The 20,184-nt window shown below is 51.3% G+C and overlaps 1 protein-coding gene across 11 annotated transcripts in view; it reads right to left on the bottom strand.

Moving 5' to 3' along the window:
* The window catches only part of NAA60 (N(alpha)-acetyltransferase 60, NatF catalytic subunit), a 29,800-nt gene extending 11,136 nt beyond the window's left edge, over window positions 1-18,664 (bottom strand). For 9 of the 11 annotated variants that reach the window (XM_029220727.1, XM_029220728.1, XM_029220730.1 and 6 more), the window contains exons 1-3: window positions 18,496-18,651; window positions 2,114-2,229; window positions 88-217 (exon numbers count right to left, since the gene is read on the bottom strand). In XM_029220727.1, the coding sequence (XP_029076560.1) occupies window positions 88-217; window positions 2,114-2,223 (240 nt within the window). In that variant the 5' untranslated portion in view covers window positions 2,224-2,229; window positions 18,496-18,651. Of the gene's footprint in view, window positions 1-87; window positions 218-708; window positions 1,349-2,113; window positions 2,295-18,495 lie in introns of those variants that run through there. The other 2 variants (XM_029220733.1, XM_029220738.1) reach the window with 2 other exon arrangements.
* Between the last annotated feature and the right edge of the window lie 1,520 nt (window positions 18,665-20,184).

Here is a 20,184-nt window from a genome sequence, read left to right as displayed (position 1 = left end):
ACCAGAGAAGGCAGCGTGACTGTGTCACAAGGCCCCACAGTCCTGTCCAGAGGCACGGACTGCCAAGTCATTGCCGCATACACTCACCTCCTTGTGTATCTTGGTCCTACTTTTTATTTCAGCTACGATCATTCCCACGATGGCGCCCCTGTAGGTTGCAGCGAGGGAAAAGAACTTCTTGTTGGAGGTGATATCACGATACCATGAGTCTGGGTACCTGAAGAGGAGACAAACTCAGATGAACTGGCCAGGTCAAGTCCAACCCCCATCGTGCTTCAGAGAGTTGAGCCACAGGGGACCCTAGGCTGCTCTGTCCACCACTCAGGGTTGACGAGGGGTCTGCCCATCGCTCAGTCTCCACCGAAGTGTATCACTCTCAGAGTATCATCTTCTGAAAGCGGTTATCTGTCCAGACAGGACTGGAAATTTGATAGGAAAACAATCTTACAAGACACAGAGACAAGAGGGGAAAACCTCTGATGATACTGTCCCCTCGAGAGCAGTGCCTGGGGGGGGCAGGTGGATGAGTTAAGATTGATGACCCCCGCAGCCCGTGGACACCTGGGTGATTTCCAAGAATTCTGTGAGACTTTTTCAAGACTGGGGGAAGTGGTGTGGGGAGAGCCAGGTTTGCTGCAGAGTGGCATTTGAGTTTCAGGGACTGGGCCTCAAGGGCAAGGTGTATCCAGGGTCACTGGGGCTGCTCACCAAGTGCCGTCCGAGGGGAGCAGGGAAAAGAACAGTGATGCAGTGATGAAAAGGCAGACTCAGCCACAGCCAAGGAGGCTCCGTCGGGAGGGTGTCTGGGTTTGTTTCCTAACGGACACAGCAGGTTAGCCCAGGATGCCTTTCATGAGACCAAGAGCTGGAGGAGGGTCTCAGACCCTCCTGGCGACACAGAGAGGTGCTCTACTCAGGTCTGCACTGTAGAGGCCACTGCCCGCCCACTGGAAGGTTCCATAGAACCTGAGCATCACCCAGGCTCCTCTCCTGGTCCTCATCACACTCCCGCCTTCTGACCGCAGCAGTGCTGGGTGGCGTGGCAGCCAGGAGGGGAGCTGCCACCACATGGTCTGATGGGACTGAAGTTCTCTCCCTCATCTTTGGAACCTGAGGCCTCAGGCCCAGGAAGCTGCAAGGAGAGGCAAGCAGGTCGGGCTCCTCAGAGGCACAGAGGCTCTGGCTGGTGAGGCTCTACCTGCCCCAGGTCACCCTCAGCCGGGTCTAACCTCGGACTTACTGGATTACTTTCCAGCGGTGGGACTGCTGGGATGACATTTATTTTCTAACCTATGAAGCCGCCGCTAGCCTGTGGCCCCAGAAGGTGACAATTCACATTCCCATCAGGGACGTAAGGGAATCCCTCCCTTCCTGCCGGCAGCAGGTTAAACACGTCTGAGGCTAAGGCTCACGGAAATGTGATGATTGGCAGGATCTTGTTTATTTTTAATTTTTAAAAGTCTGCACTATTTTTCTCACTACAAGCTCTATGTGCATATTACAGAAAAATGTAGGAAGTACAGACTAGCAAAACCAGACAAACTTGTAGATGTTAATCATCCACCCACGTGAACTACCGAACACATTTGCTACGAGGTACATATCCTCCTAAGCTTTTATCTTGTATGTGTTTTTAAACAAAAGGGGGACTGTGGTACATACTGCTTTCTAGTCTGCTTTTTCCACTTAATATCTCATAAAAAAACTCTCCTAGTCAACATATATACCTCTAGGACAGGTTTTTTTTCCCCCGGCAGAATAACATTATACTTTTGCATACACATACCCCGATGTATGTAACCAATTCCTTTCTGTTAAGATACTTAAGTAGCTTCTCAATTTTCTGAATATTTTAAGTAGCACTGCATGGAACATCTTGGTAACTAAAGATTCTCAGTCAAGCCCTTTCGGGGATCTCTAGGAACACAATGAGGTGCAAAGAGCCTGGTGGTAGTCAGGGAGCAGGGCCCGGGGCCCCGACAGGCGAGGTCACTCTGGGCCACCACGGCGCCTTCACAGCAAGCCTTTCAGCTTTGGCACCCTCAGCTCTGCGCACATCCCCCCCGCCATTCCCCATCCCCCAAGCCACAGCTGGGGACACTGCTCAACTTACTCGATGGGGAACCAGTCGCCGCACAGGTGCTTCACGGTGTCTATGTCATCGTGGCAGAGGAGACGCAGGCTGACCTCGCTGAGGGAGCTGGATGGCACCACCTCTGTCATTCACACCTGCAGGGAGGGAGGTGTCAGGAGGCAGCCGCACCCACGCTGCCGCCTCCTCCTCCTCATATAACCTGTGAGGCAAGCAAGGTGGGAAAGCTCGCACCGTCCCCCTGATGGAGTGTTCCTCCCCTCACAACGCTCCATGCACTAGGCATCACAGGCACACCCCCACCCCCACCGTCCCTGCAGGGCAGGAAACCAAGGATCGGGAAGGCCTGGGAGGATGGGGACCCAGGGTCCCCTCGCTGCTCACATGGGATACTCCTGAGCCCCACAGAGGGCAGCCCAACTCTGGTCTGTGTTCTCTCTTCTCTTGGCCCCTCTGAGCTGCCCGCTGAGCGCCCACACCAGCCCTACTTCTGCCCAGAGGTTCTCACGTCTCCCTCACACCTGCTGTTTTTCCACTGGGGAGACACACAGCCCTGCCAGCCCCAACTCCTCCCAGCCTGGGCCAGTGGCTGCCAACAAACGACCCAGGGCTCAGCAGCCCCAGAGACTGCTGGATTTAGAGTGGCACTTGCTGGGTGGGCCATTTCTCCTCCTCTATGTGCGCACAGAAGGACTTCAAGACATGTCAAAAGTTCAAGACAGGGGCCACGAGTTGCAACGATTAAATCAGGAAGCTACATTCAGTCCAGGCAGGAAGGCCACGGGTGGACTCTGACAAAGCACCTGCACCCCCAGGACTCAGCGATTGCCAAGGAAAAGCCTAACCTCACACCCCTGAGATCCTGCAGTCCCACGTCCCCCAGGGATGGAGGCCAGCCTCCCAGTGCCTCCTGTGAAATACACAAAGCCCTACCTACAATGCTGGGCCTGAAGCCAATCAAGCCTCCAGGGCCTAACTTCACAACTGCAGGTAACACTTGGCACCCGGGCACCATGACATCTGACACACACGGAACGGGTAGAATTCTACAAGACAACTGGCCTGGTCTCTTCAAAAAGTCAATGCCATTTAGGGACCTCCCTGGTGGTGCACTGGTTAAGAAATCTGCCTGACAATACAGGGTACACAGGTTCGATCCCTGGTCCGGGAAGATCCCACATGCCGCGGAGCAACTAAACCCGTGCGCCACAACTACGGAGCCTGCACTCTAGGGCCTGCGCTCTAGAGCCCACGCACCACAACGAATAGTAGCCCCCTGCTCGCTGCAACTAGAGAAAGCCCGCACCCAGCAATGAAGACCCAACGCAGCCAATAAATAAATAAATAAATTTATTAATAAAAAAAGTCAATGTCATTAAAAAAAATAGACTAAAAAAGACAAGGAGACCTACAACCAAATGTGATGTGTAAACTCTTCCTGGGAAATATAAAAAGTCAAACAACATTTTGGAGAAACTTAAATATTGGCTGGACAGTAGATGATGAATTTATGATGAAATTATCATGAAACTGTAATTAACTAACTTAGATGTGGAGGGTACAGTGCTTATGCAGAAAGTCTTAGGAGATGCATTGCTGAAATACTTTGGAGTGAGGTATCATGAGGTCTAAAACTAAACAGTTCAAACATTTTTCAACTGCTTAGAATGCAAATATGACAAACCGCTATTAGCGGTTGGACCTAAGTGGCAGGTTGATATAAAATAGGAACTTACTGTTCACACATTCAATTTTTCTACGTATTTGAAATTTTTCATAATAAACATCGGGGTTGGGGCAAGGGGTAGCCTGAAGTTACCTAAACTGAATCTAGAAACCACAGTGCTGTGAATGGGCACCGTGAGAGTCCAGGCAATGACCAAAGGTCAAAGGGAGCCCAAGTGCAGTGCCCTCCTGCTGTCCTGACCCTGCTCCTGATTGGTTCCCATGAAACACAGGCATTTCTATGAGGGTCCCCGGGAAGGCCATGTCCTAACCTGCCACCTGCCAGGGGCCGAATCCACCCTGAGGCTTGACCACAGGGCCAGTGGGGCAGCTGCTCAGTCTCAGACTTGGACATGACCCCAGTAGGCTCTGTCCAGCAAGAAGGGTTCCTTTGAGGGATGGCCAAGGGTAAGCTGGGCAATGACAGGTCTGCCGCCGTCCCCCTTCCCCTTCATGGCACCAGCCAGTCTGACACGGACTAGCTGGGGCAGGGGCTTTAAAGGTCAGGTCCACAGGGCTGGAAACATGGTGACCTTGGTGACCTTGAAGCAGACATGGGGTGGGCGGGGAGGCAGAGGAGGTACTACAGGAGCTCCATGGCTCTGCGCCCACATCGGGTTCTGTCTTTCCAGCTCTCGCCAGACCCTGCAGGGTAAGGTCCATGCCACCTTGACAGGTCCCTCTGCACAGCACGGCTTGAGAGCCTAGATGAGAGGGGACCTGCTCTCTCTTCCTCCTCCGTGTTTCCAGCCAGCACCTGTGCGCTGCACACACTGCCCACGTGGGGTCTGCCAGGTGGGGCCCCTCCTGTGACCCCCTGGCAGCGTGCAGGGAAGCTCATCAGGACAAGAAGCAGGTGAGCTCCTGCCTGAGGCCTGGTGGATCCCAACAGGCACCCTTCTTGAGAAGACTCGTCACTCAGAGGGGACCTCTGAGAGCCCACTCAGGCAGGGCAGAGACAGCCGCCCACGTCCTTGTTTTCAGATGACAGGACCAGGGACCAGGCCATCACAGACATTAACGTGAGAGGCTTCTGGAGAAAGGGCAGCCACAGCTTCTGGGCTGAGTTCTCGGCTCCAAACACAAAACAAAACCAAAACACCAACCAAACAACAAAAAAATCCTCCCAGACTTGGCAAATCTGACCTTCCCACGTTGCCTATGTTTTTCTTGTTGTTGGGACACACTTTCAGAAACCAAGATGCTGTCCAGCTCCATCTCTCATGAACAGCTTGGCTGGTCCACTGCTCAGCAGCACCCCCCACCACCAATGGTGCCCAGGACGCTCTGGTGAATGTGACCTCAGGGACCTCAGGCCGGCCACCTCTTGGGAAATGGACTGTCGACCAAAAATGGCAACTCTTGAGTTTTATGAGTCAGCTCTGTCCAGAATACATCCTGGCAGTCACAGCCAGGACGTGGCTTCACGGTCATCCCAGACTGTACAGTTCCAGGAGCAGAACGAGGCCCAACACATCACAGCTGCCACAGCAAAGCACTGCTTCCTGCGAGGTTTCTAAACAACCCACTGCACGCGTGACCCTCTTTCCCCCACAAAGGGAGAGAGTCCACAAAAAACCTCTAAAAGCACCCACGGAGGTGCTGCTAATCTTGTTGGCATGAAAACAGCCGTGTGGCTGTGTAGGAAATGTCCATATTCCTGAAGAGATGCACGCTGGACATATAGGGGTGAAATTCAGAATGTTCTGGAGCTGAATTTAGCTGGAGCGAAAGTGGCAAAATGTTCACAACCATTGAACTGGATGACGGGTACACCAGATGGATGTGTGAAAATGTTCCTAATTAAAATTAACCACCAACCTGCCAGACTTCTCCACAGGCTGAGTTTCCGGCATGGACGGCAGCTTCCCCAGGTGACTGATGGAGGTACCTCTGCCATCCTGCACGAGGCCACCTTGCAGTGGCCACCCCACCTCTGCACACCCCTCGCTGGGAACAGCACAGTACACTCCCTGCCGGCCGCAGCTGCCCACCGGCCACACGCGGGAGCCCTGGAGGGTTGGGTGCCTGGTTCGGAGATTTCCGGGGGCAGGAATACCGTCCGGGACCCAAGTTAAACAACCCCCAAACTCCACCGTGGTTTTAAAGAGGAGGGTGTAGACACCCGGGGATAAGGGCGCCGCTTTAGAAGCTGCCGGAGGGGCTAAGTCTTAACCACGGGGCCAGCTGGCATCCCTTCTCCTTCCCTCGCGGCCAAGAGTGGGGAAACGCAGGAAACCCCAGTCAAAACCTCGAGCCTTTGGGACGGTCGACAACCCCGCACCATCTGAGGCCGAGGCCTGGCCCTCAGTGCAGTCTTTCCAGAGAAGGCTCCTGAGACAGGCATCCCCCTCTCCCTGTGGCAACTGCCTTTAGGGAAAATCCTGGAGGACAAGCCCCAATACATCACCACCTGCCTAATCTGAGTGGCCAAACAGGATGCCCTATACACGTTCTGCTCAACACTCCAGTGAGGGCACAACCCCTGCTCTAAATTGAGCAAAGGAGTGTAAGCTAGAGCCCACTGTGAGCTCACCAAAAAACAGCCCCAACGTGGAAGCAACCCAAATGTTCATCAATGGATTCCTGAACCAATACAATGTGTGCATCCATGCGGTGAATATTTAGCACTGACACGTGCTACGATGTGAATGAACATGGCAAACATGATGCTGAGTGAGAGAGGCTGGACATAACGGGCCACATACTGCACCTTACGATTCCATTTCCATGAAGTGTCCAAAACAGGCAAATCCATAGGGACAGAAGGCAGATTAGTGGTTGCCTACGGTGGGGAGTGGGGTTGAGAGGCTTGGAGGGTGATGGCTAAGGGTGTAGGTTTCTTCTGGGAGTGGTGAAAATGTTCTGACACTGAACATGGTGATGGCTGCACAGCTCTGTGAATACACTGAAAACACTGAATGATACACTTTGGGTGAATTCATGGTAGGTGGACTGTACCTCAATAAAGCTGTTAAAAAGAAAACAAGGGCTTCCCTGGCGGCACAGTGGTTGAGAGTCCGCCTGCCGATGCAGGGGACACGGGTTCGTGCCCCGGTCCGGGAGGATCCCATATGCCGTGGAGCGGCTGGGCCCGTGAGCCATGGCTGCTGAGCCTGTGTGTCCAGCGCGTGTGCTCCGAAACGGGAGAGGCCACAACAGTGAGAGGGGCCCGCATACGGAGAAGAAAAAAAAACAAAACAAAACAAAACAAAAACCAGCCCCAATCTTGAGAGTAAACGTTTCTTTGGTGAAATGGATAAAAACTGTTCTTTCTGAAGGAAGTCACAGTAGATTCCAGAAAGAATCAGAAACTTTCCAGCCTGCAAGTCAAACTGCAGGGGCTCAAGCTGGTACCAGAGAGGGGCTCCTGCAGTGGGGCTGGTCCACACCCCACCTCCCCCAGCCCCTGCCTCTGAGACAGGCCCGCCAGGGTTGGGGATGGGGGTGCTCTGAGGAAGATATGGCTGAAGGTCAGAGAGGCTGGAGGGAGGCACAGACTCACAGAGATGAGGAAGAGCCGCCAGCCCACCAGGGCCGATCTGGTAGCTTACTCCAGATGTGGGCCAATTTTAATATTTCATATTCAAAGAAAAAAAATCTGTCTTTGGCTTGGAGTGTGTAAGAAGTGACCAAAGAAAGTTATCAAGGCTCAACCAAGTGCATCTGTGTTGTCTACGGGTTTTCACGGGGTAAGCTGCTTAGGTGATTTTGAGAAAGGAAAGATCAGGCTCAGATTTGCCCCTGAGAAGTCTGGGAAGTCAACACAAAGCACAAATCACGGATGAATTTCAAATCAACTTTCGGCTCCAATACCTGACCTGCACCAGGAAACTCCACATCATCCTCTTCTTGGAAAACCGGCTCCAGGTGGTTTGTCTGGGGTTTGATGGGCTGAAGCCAGCCTGAGAAACAGGGTGACACGCCTGCCCACCCTCACCACCCCTGGCAGAGCTCCAGGTGTCTCACTGGCTGTGTCCCACTCTTCTCTCAACCAACAGCAAATGTGCTCTGAGCTCCCGCAGAAAGGAGCTACAGGACGGGATACGTCGGCTCACTCTCACCAGTCTCTCCTCCGGAGCTGGCAGGACAAGTGCAGGCAACCAACAAAACCAGCTGCAGAGCCTGGATCTGGGTGGTCACAGGCAGACACAGGACACCCGGAGCCACAGGAAGCAAGGCCTTGACCTCTGGTACCTGCGGCAGGGGGCTGATTGCAAGGAGGCTGAGTGGGCACTTCCTGAGGGGACGGAAATGTTTTGTATCTTGATGGTGGTGGTTACACACACAAACACATATGTACACACACACATATATACACACGTTAAACTCATTGGGTACATTTTGTCATATGTCTATTAAACTTCAGTAAAGTTGATTTTAAAACATTTAAAAAATTGAGGCTTGATAGCAAAGAGAAAGACTCATAATAAATGACCATCTCTTATGTCCTGGGATTTATACATTTTCCCCCTAGTACCCCTAGGATAATGCTCTTGACCAAAGGGGCAGGATTTGTTCCCTGTTCAACTTTCAAGAAAAACACTGGGCTCTAAGACACACAGCTATTTGTGGATTCTTGCATCCCTATTAAAAGTACTTCCGTGTTTTCAAAGGCCAGTTCTTTAGATGCCTTGATTTAAAAATAGAAACACGTCACATTTAACTAAGGGAAAATGCAGCATGTCATAGTGTTAATCTGTCCCAGCCTAACCAACAGGAGTGGAGAAGGGGGCAGGAAGGCTTGGGGAATGGAGAATCTGGCGCCCGTGTGCCAGAGAGAAAGGAATGGTGCCAGGGAGGGCGAGGTCAAGGCGGTGGCGGTGGTGCAGGTGGGAGGCTGGTGTGGCTGGTCCACCGCTACAGGAGAGGCTGGGGACTGACATCTGACACCTGTGGGGACCCCACCTGTCTGCCCGGAACTAATCTCCTATCACTATGGGCCACCCTAAGGGCTTAAGAGACAAGGATTCTGAAGACTCACTAGAGAACAGAGGCCGGTGGGTGAAGCCAGAGCACAGCCCCCGAGTCAGCCCTATGTCTTAAGGCCTGGGGTGCTGGTGGACGGGCACCAAAGCCGCACAGGCCACCTTTCGGTACGTTTCTCTACAAAGACACAGACACACCGATACTATGAAAGCAGGGACATGCTGTACGGGAGAAGGCATAGTTCAGGCCTGCAGGGAGAGTTCTCCCCAGGTACCCTGGGTCTTCATCCTGTCCTTGGCCTTTAGGGGTCAGTGGGTGGAACAATTCCAGGAGGGACAGAAACCAGATTCTCCAAGACAATGAAGGACCCACCAGCTCACCTCTCGGTCCATCCTTTCTCCTTCCCCAAACCTTGTCCTTGTGGGCTGTCTGCAAGCCTCAACTTCCTTTTGAGCTGAAATGACCTCTTGGGTCCCTGTACTGAAGTCCACGTGGTGGCTGGGGGGGAGGCGGTGCCTGATCACCTAGGCATCCCCTCCCCGACCACACTTCCCGAGCGCCTCCGAGTGCTCAGCCAGACGGACAGAGTGAAAGCCAATATCCCAGGAGCATCTTCCATCCCCCTCCCATTGCCAAGTGCTGGGATTCAGAACCTAGGAGCTTGGAATGGGATTGTTCCAGTTTTTGGAGGGGTTTCCTGGTACCAGCAAGATCCCCACGGTGCATTCCACTCCCAACCAGTGAAGAAAGCCATACACAACCCTGTTTCCTGGAGACCACTCCCCTCTACAGACTGTGTCCTGATGCCCCAGGTCCACAGGGCCTCTCCCTCCTTCAAAGGCACTGCTTCTCAGTCCCAAACAGGCCATACTTAACTTTTAAAAACTGCTCCCATCATCTTAATGGCTTGAGAAGTGCTCTGGACTCCACCTTGACCTCAGCAGACTGCCAGTGGTCAGGCCAGCCATGACCACATTGCCCCTTCCCTTCCCTCTTTTCTTTTCTTTTAAAAATTAAATTTATTTTATTTTATTTATTCATTTTTGGCTGCGTTGGATCTTCGGTGCGGCACGCAAGCTTCTCACTGCGGTGGTGGCCTCCCCCGCTGCAGAGCACGGGCTCCAGGCGCGCGGGCTTCAGTAACTGTGGCACACGGGCCCAGTCGCTCTGCGGCATATGGGATCCTCCCAGACCAGTGCTCGAAACCGTGTCCCCTGCATTGGCAGGCAGACCCCCAAACACTGTGCCACCAGGGAAGCCCCCTTCCTTCTTTTCTTTTACTCCTGTTGGTTCAAAATGGTCCTTTCTCCTTGCTGAGGCTAGGCCACCCTCCACTTGTGCTCTGGACTCTGTGCCCTCCACATGCTCCCAGACCCTGCAGGGATGCTGGAGTCACCATGCCCAGGGTCAATCCCAGCTCTGCTGTCCACTGGGACATCTCTGTCCTGCTGCATGCTTCAGCTCTCCTATCCGTCGCTGGGAAGATAAATGAGGTGGCCACTAAGGGACACCCCAGTCCCTGGCCCAGCTCCACATCTCCTTCCTCCCTGGCCCAAGCACCGCCTTCTCCAACATTTTCAATCTTCTCTTTTGCACAAATACCCTCCAGTGCACACCGTGCACCCTCTCCTGGACAAGCCTCCCACCACCTTCTCTCCCTTCAATGGAACTGCCCGCACTGCCACATTTGCTGCCACTTCTTGCTTTACTCCTGCCCCAGATCCCCTCAGGCCTGGCCTCTGCTCCAGCACATGGTGACAACGCACTGACAGTCTCCCCCGCTGCAACCCAGCAGCCTCCCTCAGGAGTCACCTCCCTAAACTCACTACAGCTCACATCTCCGTCAATCCCCTTCCTGAGCCCTCAGCTCCCTGCACCCTGTGACAAAGCACTGCCCTGGTCTGTCCCCAGCACTCCAGGTGTCTTCTCAAGCGAAGCACAGGGAAGATTAGCACACATTCCTCCATGGCACAAGAATGAAAGACCGCTGGGCCCTCGGGAGTGTGAAATTCTGCAGGCACCAGGCCTATCAGCTTGAAAAATCCAACAGCCATGGACTCCAAGCTCTTGCCTTCAGGATGGATGACGCAGAAAAGGAACTATAAGCCAGTGATGGACACAGGGCACCGCCCTGCGCATCAGTAAAATGGGCTGAAGGGCTCAGAGCGTCAAGTGAGGGAAACTGAGCGCTCAGCACAGCTTGTCTGTTCAAATGAGCAGCCGCCCGTGGTGGAGCAAGCCGTCTCCAAAGCAGCCTGGGCTCCTTCCAAAGCCTCAGAGTAGGAGGAACATGAATAATTTACAGGCGAAAAGAAACAAACACCCAGCACTCCAGTTCCAAAGAGCCTCCCTCACAACCCACCTCATCGTGCCCAGAGGGGAGCCCACGTATTCCTCACACACAATTTAAGACACATCCCTTCAAATATGAACTGATAACAGTGGAGGATTCCATTTGTGTGAAATTCTAAAACTGGCTAAAGGAATGGATGGCGACAGAAATGAGAATGTGGCTGGGGGGGGTCAGACGACACTGAGAGGGGGCAAAAGGTGACCCACCGGGCTGGCGGTGACGTTCCACGTGTCCTTTGGGGTCACCAACTGTGTGCATCTGCACACTTCCCGATTTAAAAATAAGACAACAGGTGGTCCAGGAGCAGTCCCGGGGACAGCCCATTTTGGCTTTCTTTTGGGCCAAAGCTTCTATCACCTCCCGCGCATTCCACACTGAGAATCCATTCAGTCATTTGTTTACCAAAATTGTACTAAAAACCCAGGGCCTGCTCTAGGCACTGGGGTCACAGCAAAGAGCATCACTGGACATCTCTGATTATTGGGGGAGCTACTGAGGGGAGAAGGAAGGTGTGTGTTTTTCTGCACTATTACCTAAATACTCTCAGAAACCCCTTCTTTTGCTTGAGGAATTCTGAGGCAAACTGCACATCAGTGAACAGGAAAAGTGCTGTCCACCAGGCTGGGCTGGGAGGGGTTAACACAACTGTGGGAAGGGATGCTCTCCTCCCTCAGTCACAGGAAAGGTGGGGAATCCATCCCCTTGCCTCAGTCAAGATGTTTTTCTTGGGCTTCCCTGGTGGCACAGTGGTTAAGAATCCACCTGCCAATGCAGGGGACACGGGTTCGAGCCCTGGTCCGGGAAGACCCCACATGCCGTGGAGCAACTAAGCCCGTGCACCACAACTACTGAGCCTGCACTCTAGAGACCGCGAGCCACAACTTCTGAGCCCACGTGCCACAACTACTGAAGCCCACATGCCTAGAGCCCATGCTCCGTGACAAGAGAAGCCACTGCAATGAGAAGCCTGCGCACCTCAATGAAGAGTAGTCCTGGCTCGCTGCAACTAGAGAAAGCCCGCGCAGCAACGAAGGCCTAACACAGCCAAAAAAAAAAAAGATCATGTTTTTCTTATTTGTTCTGCCTCCTCGAATCAAAGAGTTCTGGGAGGCAAAATATTGAGGCCCGAAACGTCCCATGTGCGTGGGACACAAACAAACAAGAGGATCATTGATTCACAACATTTCTCAGAGGGCCTGTGAAGCAGGAGGCAGCAGAGTCCAGGCCTAAGCAAAGCTTTGAGGCCACCAGATCTGGGTTCAAATTCACTGTCCTGCCACCTGCCATGTGCGGGCTATGAGCCGCAGGGAGGGCTATAAAGCGGGGATGGAAGTCCTCATAGGAAGCGTGCAAAACGCCTGCCAGGCAGTGAGATGTAAGCCCTCTGCAAAAGGTGGTCACGACAGCCAGGTGCCAAGTTCTCTGCCAGGGGCCGGCAAACTTGGGGACCCGCAGTTGAAACTTGGGCCATCACCAGATTCTCGAGGATGAGAAGGCAGAGATAAGGGCACTACGCAGCTCAGGGCATCCTGCATTTCAGAGCTCTGCCCTTTAACTTTACACCATATCCCAAGATGAGACAGATCTTATTTTGTTTTAAATTTTATTTCATCATTTTGCTTTTTAACCTCATGTCCATGGTAAAATGACCAGATGCGGAGGGCATGTCCTCGGACCACTGTGCACGTATGCCACCTGCGACACCCCCCCCCACTCCTTCCAGAGGCTGAATCCTGTGGTTGTTCTAAGGACCAGCATCCCAGCAGTCGACGGGCGGCCAAAGGACTGTTTGTCTTTTGTGGCCCCACTTGGTCAGAATTGGGGAACTACAGCCTGGGTTTGGGGACAGACAAGGACAAAGAGGGAAAACAGAGACAAGAATGTGACCTGGGAGAAAAAGGGCCACTGAACTGGGGGCCAGAGATGTGGAGCCAAGAGCAAACCCTGAGGTCCCCTCTCCTGAAAGCTTCGGGCACGTCTCCTCTTCCTGGAACGGAAACGAAGTGCAGGTGCACCTCTGCTGCCCACCGCACGTTCACACCCATGGACTCGGTCAGAGCGCGAAGCGGAGACAGCCAGGCCTGGGCTGGACAGGCCACCAGGACGGCTGGGCATGAGGTGCCGCTGCCCTGTGGCTTTTCAATTGGGGATCTTGGTCAAGCTGGGACAGGGCTGCCAAGAATGCTGATTCCCAGTTCAGATCGAGGGAGTGGGTCAACCAGTTGGATTTAAAAACAAAACAAACAACAAAAAAACCACCTGTAAATATTAGGTTGGAGCTGATGGTGGTAGGTGTATGCATTTAATAGTAGTAAAATGTATGTATTAAATACACATTCTTGGACTTCCCTGGCGGTCCACAGGTTAAAACTCTGCACTTCCACTTCAGGGGGCACGGGTTCGATCCCTGGTCACAGAAGTTCCACATGCCACAGGGTGCAGCCAAAAATTAAATACACGTCCTTGACTGACACCCAAGACTGGACCCTCTTGAGGGCTCTAACCCAACTGAGAGTGAGTGAGTTCTTCCACAGAAAACTCAGGCGGCTGCAGGTGCCCTCAGCACTGTCTGGGGCAGTGGGTGAAATGGACCGCTGGCTGCTCAGTTTGAAGGAGAAAAGCACAGCAAAGGGGGCATCGGGCTTCAGAAACCCTGCCTGCTCCTCACCGCTGCCCCTTCAGCAAACCAGCCCCACCACTGGCCTTTCTGCACTTTCCCATCTCACTCTGCTGGGTTTTTTTGTTTGATGTTTGATTTTAATCTCTACTTCTCTGGGTTTGCATTTAAGATCCTTCAGAAGCCAAAAGATATTAAATGTGAAAGTGGGTCAAATTCGGTATAAATTAACACTTGATCACGAGGTTAACTTTTATAACAAAAATTATTTTTAAAAGTAATTCAACCTCCTGTCAGCATTTGCCTCTGGAATTAAGGCAGACGTTGGTGCCCACATCACTCGCTTCTGTATCACTTGAGCTTTTTTTTAAAAAAACAATGAGCTTGGGTTGTTTTTATTAACAGAAAAAAACAAGACTTCCAGGTGGTATGTGAAAATTATGAACACATCTTTTATATTAAAATAATCTGTTTTAATTAGTAACAACTTGGGAATTTTACAATGTCTCTTCAAAGTATAAGTAGAATGGTTACCCATTTTGCCCCCAAATAGACCCTCTTAGTGCCAACATTTAAGCCACATACCCTTGGAACAGCATGGCATTTATGCACTGATGCCAGAAATAAACATTCTAAACACAGAGCCACATTTGTAATGAAGCAAAGAGGAGGTAGTTGTGGATAAGGATGCCGAATAGACTTGTGAAAATATTTTAAAGAGTTCCTGTGCAACTATTAAAAAGAAAATTTAGTGGCCATACAAAAATCAATTTTTAAAACTATTCATAGGTTTCAGGACAGCCATTTAAAAAAGAAAGGTTTAAACAGAACATTCTCCTTTTGTTAAATGCTGTTTAAAACTATGTTTTACTATGAACACATGTTCATGGTAAAATAGGAACCCATACACAAAGTGAAGCAAAAACTTGAAATCCCCTCCTCACCCCAGTCCCAATAAAATGACGGTTAATAGTTTCTTGTGTTTCCTACAAGAAAATAAACTTTTTAAATAGGAGAGGGCTTGCCTGGTAAAAGGCCCAAGGGGTCTTCTGAGGTGGTGGTTGCACTGGTACGCTCATGCCATGACCGCTGGTCAAGCAGTGTGTATATTTCAACAAAAAAGTAAAAAATGGGAGGCCAGAGGAGAAGCAATACTGTAATTTGACAGTAAGAGTAGAAAGAGCAGCAAATATCTGACCAGCAAGACCTTCTGAATAGCTTACAACTAGTCAGGAGTCATCTTCTAAAAATAAAAAATTTTTTAAAAAAGTAGCAAACAGCTACTGAATGCTACAGAAACCATGGAAATATTGTTGTATTAACATTTTCCAGATAAAAATCATTTTCAGTAGCTAAGGGACAATTACCCAAAGACTATTTTATCAAATGAAATTGCTTTCTTCTCAGTTATTTTTAAGATGGGCTCAAATTTCATTACTTTGCTGCCCAAATACTTTGCTGCCCTATTTCAGGAATGCAGGAAACAAAAAAGAGGAACACAATTTGCTTTCTAGTAACAACAAGAAATAGAACTGGGAAGAATTTTTTTTAATGTAGTCTGTTAAAGATGACAAAATACTTTTCCTTGGTCTTCCTGTGGAAGCAAAGGGAACAAACATTTGTTCTGTGTCCCTTTCCACAATCAGCTCCTCTTTGCTTCTTTACAATTGTGCATCTTATTAGAACGTTTAGAATGTTTACTTCTGGTACCAGTGAACAAATGCCGTGCTGTTCCAAGGGTATGGGGCTTAAACATTGGCACTAAAAGTCTATGAATTTGAAGAGACATTTTAAAGTCTCTACGTTGTCACACTCACAGGTGGTTCTCGCCATCAATATTCAGAGTGTTGGACCCCTCCCTGCCATGTAGGCCCTGCCTGAGCAGGAAGTGGGCCTCAGGTGAGGAGATGGGGAGTCTCAGATGCCCACAGGAAGGGACTAGGGACTGGCCCTCATGTGTGGTTACTCCCCCTCCACCTGACCATCCAGGCTCAGTGTTGTGGGCACCTCAAGGTGACTGTCACGTGTCTGCCAGCCCCTGCAGTGGGGCACTCAATGGAGCACTGGTTCCACTGTTGATGAAGACCCCAAACTACTTCCTGCAGAAAGCCCTGGCTCCCTGCTCAGATCCCCTTCCCATCACTCCACAAGCACTGAGCAAACAACTTCAGGTTCAGAGTGGAACGTCAACCCTACTATGTATGTGTTCACTGGGTTTTCAAACACATAGGCCTCTCTTTAATCAGCAGTGTAAGATATCTGGGCTTCAGATAACCCTGACCTAGCCTGTCAGCCAGCCTCTATCAGAGGTCACCCTAAAAAGAATGATATTTAGGGAAGGAGGCCTGCTCCTGGAGTTATCAAAGACACTTAGAAATATTCATTGAATGAAATTCAACATTTGGACTTAGCCAGAATGAGACCCAGGAGTTCCAGCATCATTTCACAAATCAGCATTTTACTTGAAAGCACTGCACATGGACAGAAGCAGGACCAGCTTCGACACAGAGTCTATATCCCAATCTAGCTTTCTGCAAACGAAGAACTGAGGTGGAAAAGCCATGAGGACTTTGTGGATTCCTTCCAGAAAGAGTTGTCAGGGAAGGAGGTGTTGGCAGTAAGATGTAGAGATGCAGGAGCCACCATTTAAGAGAAGACATGGCCTGACAAGCAGCCAGCCTTCTACTCAGGTAGGAGAGCTGTCACCAACAAGGAGAGACCTCTGGGCCATTTTAGCAGAGCAAAGATATGCACTGCCCCGCACTCAGAGCTCTGAGGATTCTTCTCTACACTGTGTTCCCTGTGGCTGCTGCTGCCAGGTAAGGATGCTGTGTCCACCTGGTCTAAACACACCTCGGGCTGCCAGAAGACAAACTGCTGCTAGCAGGTCCACTGAGGCTGGGACAGTCTGTGGGGCGGAGCACCTGGTGAGCAGTGACAGCACCAACCTTCTTAGTTCTACTGGGTGTCTTTTACCTCTCCAATCTCCTAACATCCAGGAATTTTCTTCCATCCCAGGCAGAGGCCAAGCTGCCAAGCAACCTCAACAAGTCACATCTGAAGTCTGAGAGTGGGTGCGGTTAAAATAAACATGGTGATAAAGTCACTGTAAGTTACAACGGGAGAGGCTAAAAATAAGACACACACAGACCTTTTAAAAAAGTGTCTGTATTTTTTATTCTGGCTTGTGAACACGACACCATGCCTTGACTTTGTTACTTACAGGTTTTAACCATCTTTATAGAAACCCAGCATGTCTGCAAGCCCAGTGAGATGGAACTCCAGCAAACTGTGGCCCAAAGGAGAAGGAGCTCACGCACACTGCTTTCTCAAAGGGCCAGTCTGCACTTTAATTGTGACGTACAAAATCCTGGAACAAGGGAGATGAAGACCTATGCGCACAGCCATGACTGACTTTGTCCATTTGTTAAATGACTGACGTTTATACTTCAGCCACCCTTGAGTTTCTTCTGGTCTGGAATCCCTTCTTCTCTAACTGAACTTAATTCAGGGATTCTTGTAAGAGAGTATTTGTTTTGCTCCAGCCCCTTTTAATTCAATGTTGTTCAAGACTCCCCTTCTCCCCACCTCGCAATCCAGTACTACTGGCCAAAGAACTTCTATGACTTATCTGCACATCACAAAGTACTACACGGAATGTGGTATTTCTATAGATGACCTGGAGTCACAGTGACTTTCCCGGTTGTCAGTTAAGCATTAACTGGAAGTTTTCTGCCTTCCATGCTCCGGTAAAGATCTGAAACCAGCAAGGTTCTCTCCAGTTCTGACTCTGATTAACAACCACTCCAGGTACCACAGGGAACTACCCTGTGGGGCTGCTATCCTTTTCCTTCAGGACAAATTAGTAAGAAAATGGCATGGCTCAAGGATTTGGCAGAATGAAAACAAACCAATGAAGCAGGCAGTGTCCGTGGTTATTGCAGAGTAACTCCTTTCCTCATCTCCAGGCCCTGGGCTCCGTCACCCGCTGGGCACACAGATCTTTGCTGTTAGTGATCTAGGGAAGGCGCTCAGCCTCCCTGAAAATCTTCCCGGGGCACAAACCACAGAAGCTAGAGATTCCCTCTATTCCTTGGGAAGTGCCCGATAGGGCAGAAGAGGTCAGAGGTGGTGCAGGGGTCTGCATGGCCAGTCTGTAAACTACCAAAAACGTAAGGAATCAGTTATCTTAACCAAAATGTACAGCTGAAGGAGTAAGATGTGGAGACGACCAAGAAAGAGTCCCAGGCTTTCAGGAGTTCACGGGAGGGCAAACAAGTCGGCAAATAACTACAATCCGTGCAACAAGTACTAAAGCAGAGGTAGGGCCGGGCGAGGCAGCGGCGAATCGCTGAACTGTGAAGAGGACAGGCCCTGCACCTCCCGTGAGACCTAGGGTGTAGTAAGGGGCAGGCTGCCCTGCGGTTCCAAATTTCCCCACCAACTCGTCCTGGGGCCTCGCACGGTGGCGTCCCAGGCAAAAGGGTCGGAATCGCGCCTCTCGGCACCCCTGGAGTCTGGGGTCGCGGCTCCCTCCTCACCCCGGGAAGCGTGAGCTCTGAGGCCGTCCCGAAACACCGCGGAAAGATCTGGGCTCCGACTGGCGTGGGCCGCGCCCCCGGCCTCCCTTGAACGGACTGGCAGTTCCGCGCCCCGCCAGGGCCGCCTCGGTCCCCCTGCACCCCGGCCGTCCCCCCAGCTGCGCTCCCTGCCTCTCACGTCCCCCGCCCCCGCCCGGGTCCGGCGCCCCACTGCAGGCCAGAGCCCGGGATACCTCACCTCGGGAGGGAGCCGGCGGCAGCGGACGGCGTTGTGGGGCTCAGCGCATCCTCGGTTCTCAGGGAGCCAGGAAGTGGGGCCGCGCGCAGCCCGCAACGAGTTATGTAACCGGCAGGGTCCGCAGCCTGGAAGGAGGCTACTGCCCGAAGCACTTCCGCCTCCCGCTCCGGGCCGGCGGCGCAGGCCCAAAGCCCATTGGCCACCGGAGCCCACGTGGGGCGCCACCTCTCGACGCCGCCGCCGCCATCTTAGGAGCTGGCAGGCCTGGCGCGAAGCCGCACAGTAGAGGCTGGGATGCTGGCGGTGGGGCTGGGGGCGCGCCTCCAGGGGGCGCGTCTGCTAGCGGCTGGCGAGGCTCTGAGAGCCAGCGGAGGGTCCGAGATCCCTCCGGACCCGGCCGAACTTTGAACTGCCCGAGCCTGGCGGGTGCGGACACCGGGGGCGCGGTCCGGTTGGTAGCCGGCCGGCTCGGGTTTTTCGGGCACAGCTGAGCGTCCCCGCGCAGACGCGGAGGCTCACAGCCCTCCAGTTCCTGGCCAAAACTCCCCTCGTTTGGGTTTAGGGTTTGAGCTTTTCCATCTCCAGCGGCTGGAGGGTTGTCAAGCCAGGGAAGCGTGATCGGAGGACCGACAGCGGCTGGAGAGCAGCGCCACCGCGCCCAGCGCCGGACGTCGGCCGGCAGCCAGAGTCCAGCTTCCGCAGACAGGCAGTTAAGGCTGTCGCTGTGTAAATGGGCTGGGGGGGGGTCAGTTGCCCTCAAGTTAGAGGAGGTACTACATCACAAAACCTAACTCAAAATTTGTTGCTAAGGGACTCGTGTTGAGCAAACTCTGATGTTAACTTTAAAGGAGAGATTTATTCTTTGCCTTCAAATAACTTACAGTGGTAACGGGCAAAGGATGGAATCGGAAGGCTAAAATTATCAACCCTAAAATGATTTAATTCACATCCAAATGAATAAACGTTATCACAGATTAAAACAGTCTAAAATCACACTATCAGGACTTCCCTGGTGGTCCAGTGGGTAAGACTCAGGGCTCCCAATGCAGGGGGCCTGGATTTGATCTCCGGTCAGAAAACTAGATCCCCCCATGCATGTGGCAACTAAGAAGTCCGCCAACGAAGAGCCGGCGCAGTCAAAACAAATAAATAATAAATATATATTTTTAAAATAATAAAATAAAATCACACTATCTCATAAATGTTGAATGCATATTCTTTAACATTTTGACAAAGAAAATATACCTAAAGAGATTAGAAGTTTTAAAGGCAATTGGTATAAATAGATCAAGAGTAGTGGAACAAGGGGATGTAAAACAACCAGGATATTCTACTGTCTACATAATATGATGTTAGTGACTGATGGAATCTTGATTTGTGTAAAGCAACTTGTATTTCCTTTCTGTAACAGTTTCTGTAAGTTCCTATTTTTTTAAAGGCTGAAAAATCACAGGCAAATGAAAACAATATCATTTACAACTCGGTAGTTACAGTTTTAAGTTCTGCAAACATGCTATTGTAAGCAAAGATGCTGTGGTAAACGTGTTTGGGTCCACTCAGAGCATTTCAAGCACTCTATACAATTATATTTAGTGTGTCACTATTATAATCAAACTTGAAAAAAAAGCTTTAATATAAATGAAGATAGAACAATCAACAGTGAGGCGGGTATAAAATGCATACTTTGAA

The sequence above is a fragment of the Monodon monoceros genome, unplaced genomic scaffold (genome assembly GCF_005190385.1).
Source record: "Monodon monoceros isolate NGI ecotype Baffin Bay Population unplaced genomic scaffold, NGI_Narwhal_1 Super_Scaffold_13, whole genome shotgun sequence".
NCBI classification, from domain to species: Eukaryota; Metazoa; Chordata; class Mammalia; order Artiodactyla; family Monodontidae; genus Monodon; species Monodon monoceros.
Note: the sequence above shows the minus strand (reverse complement) of the source record. Positions and strands in the feature narration are given on the sequence as shown.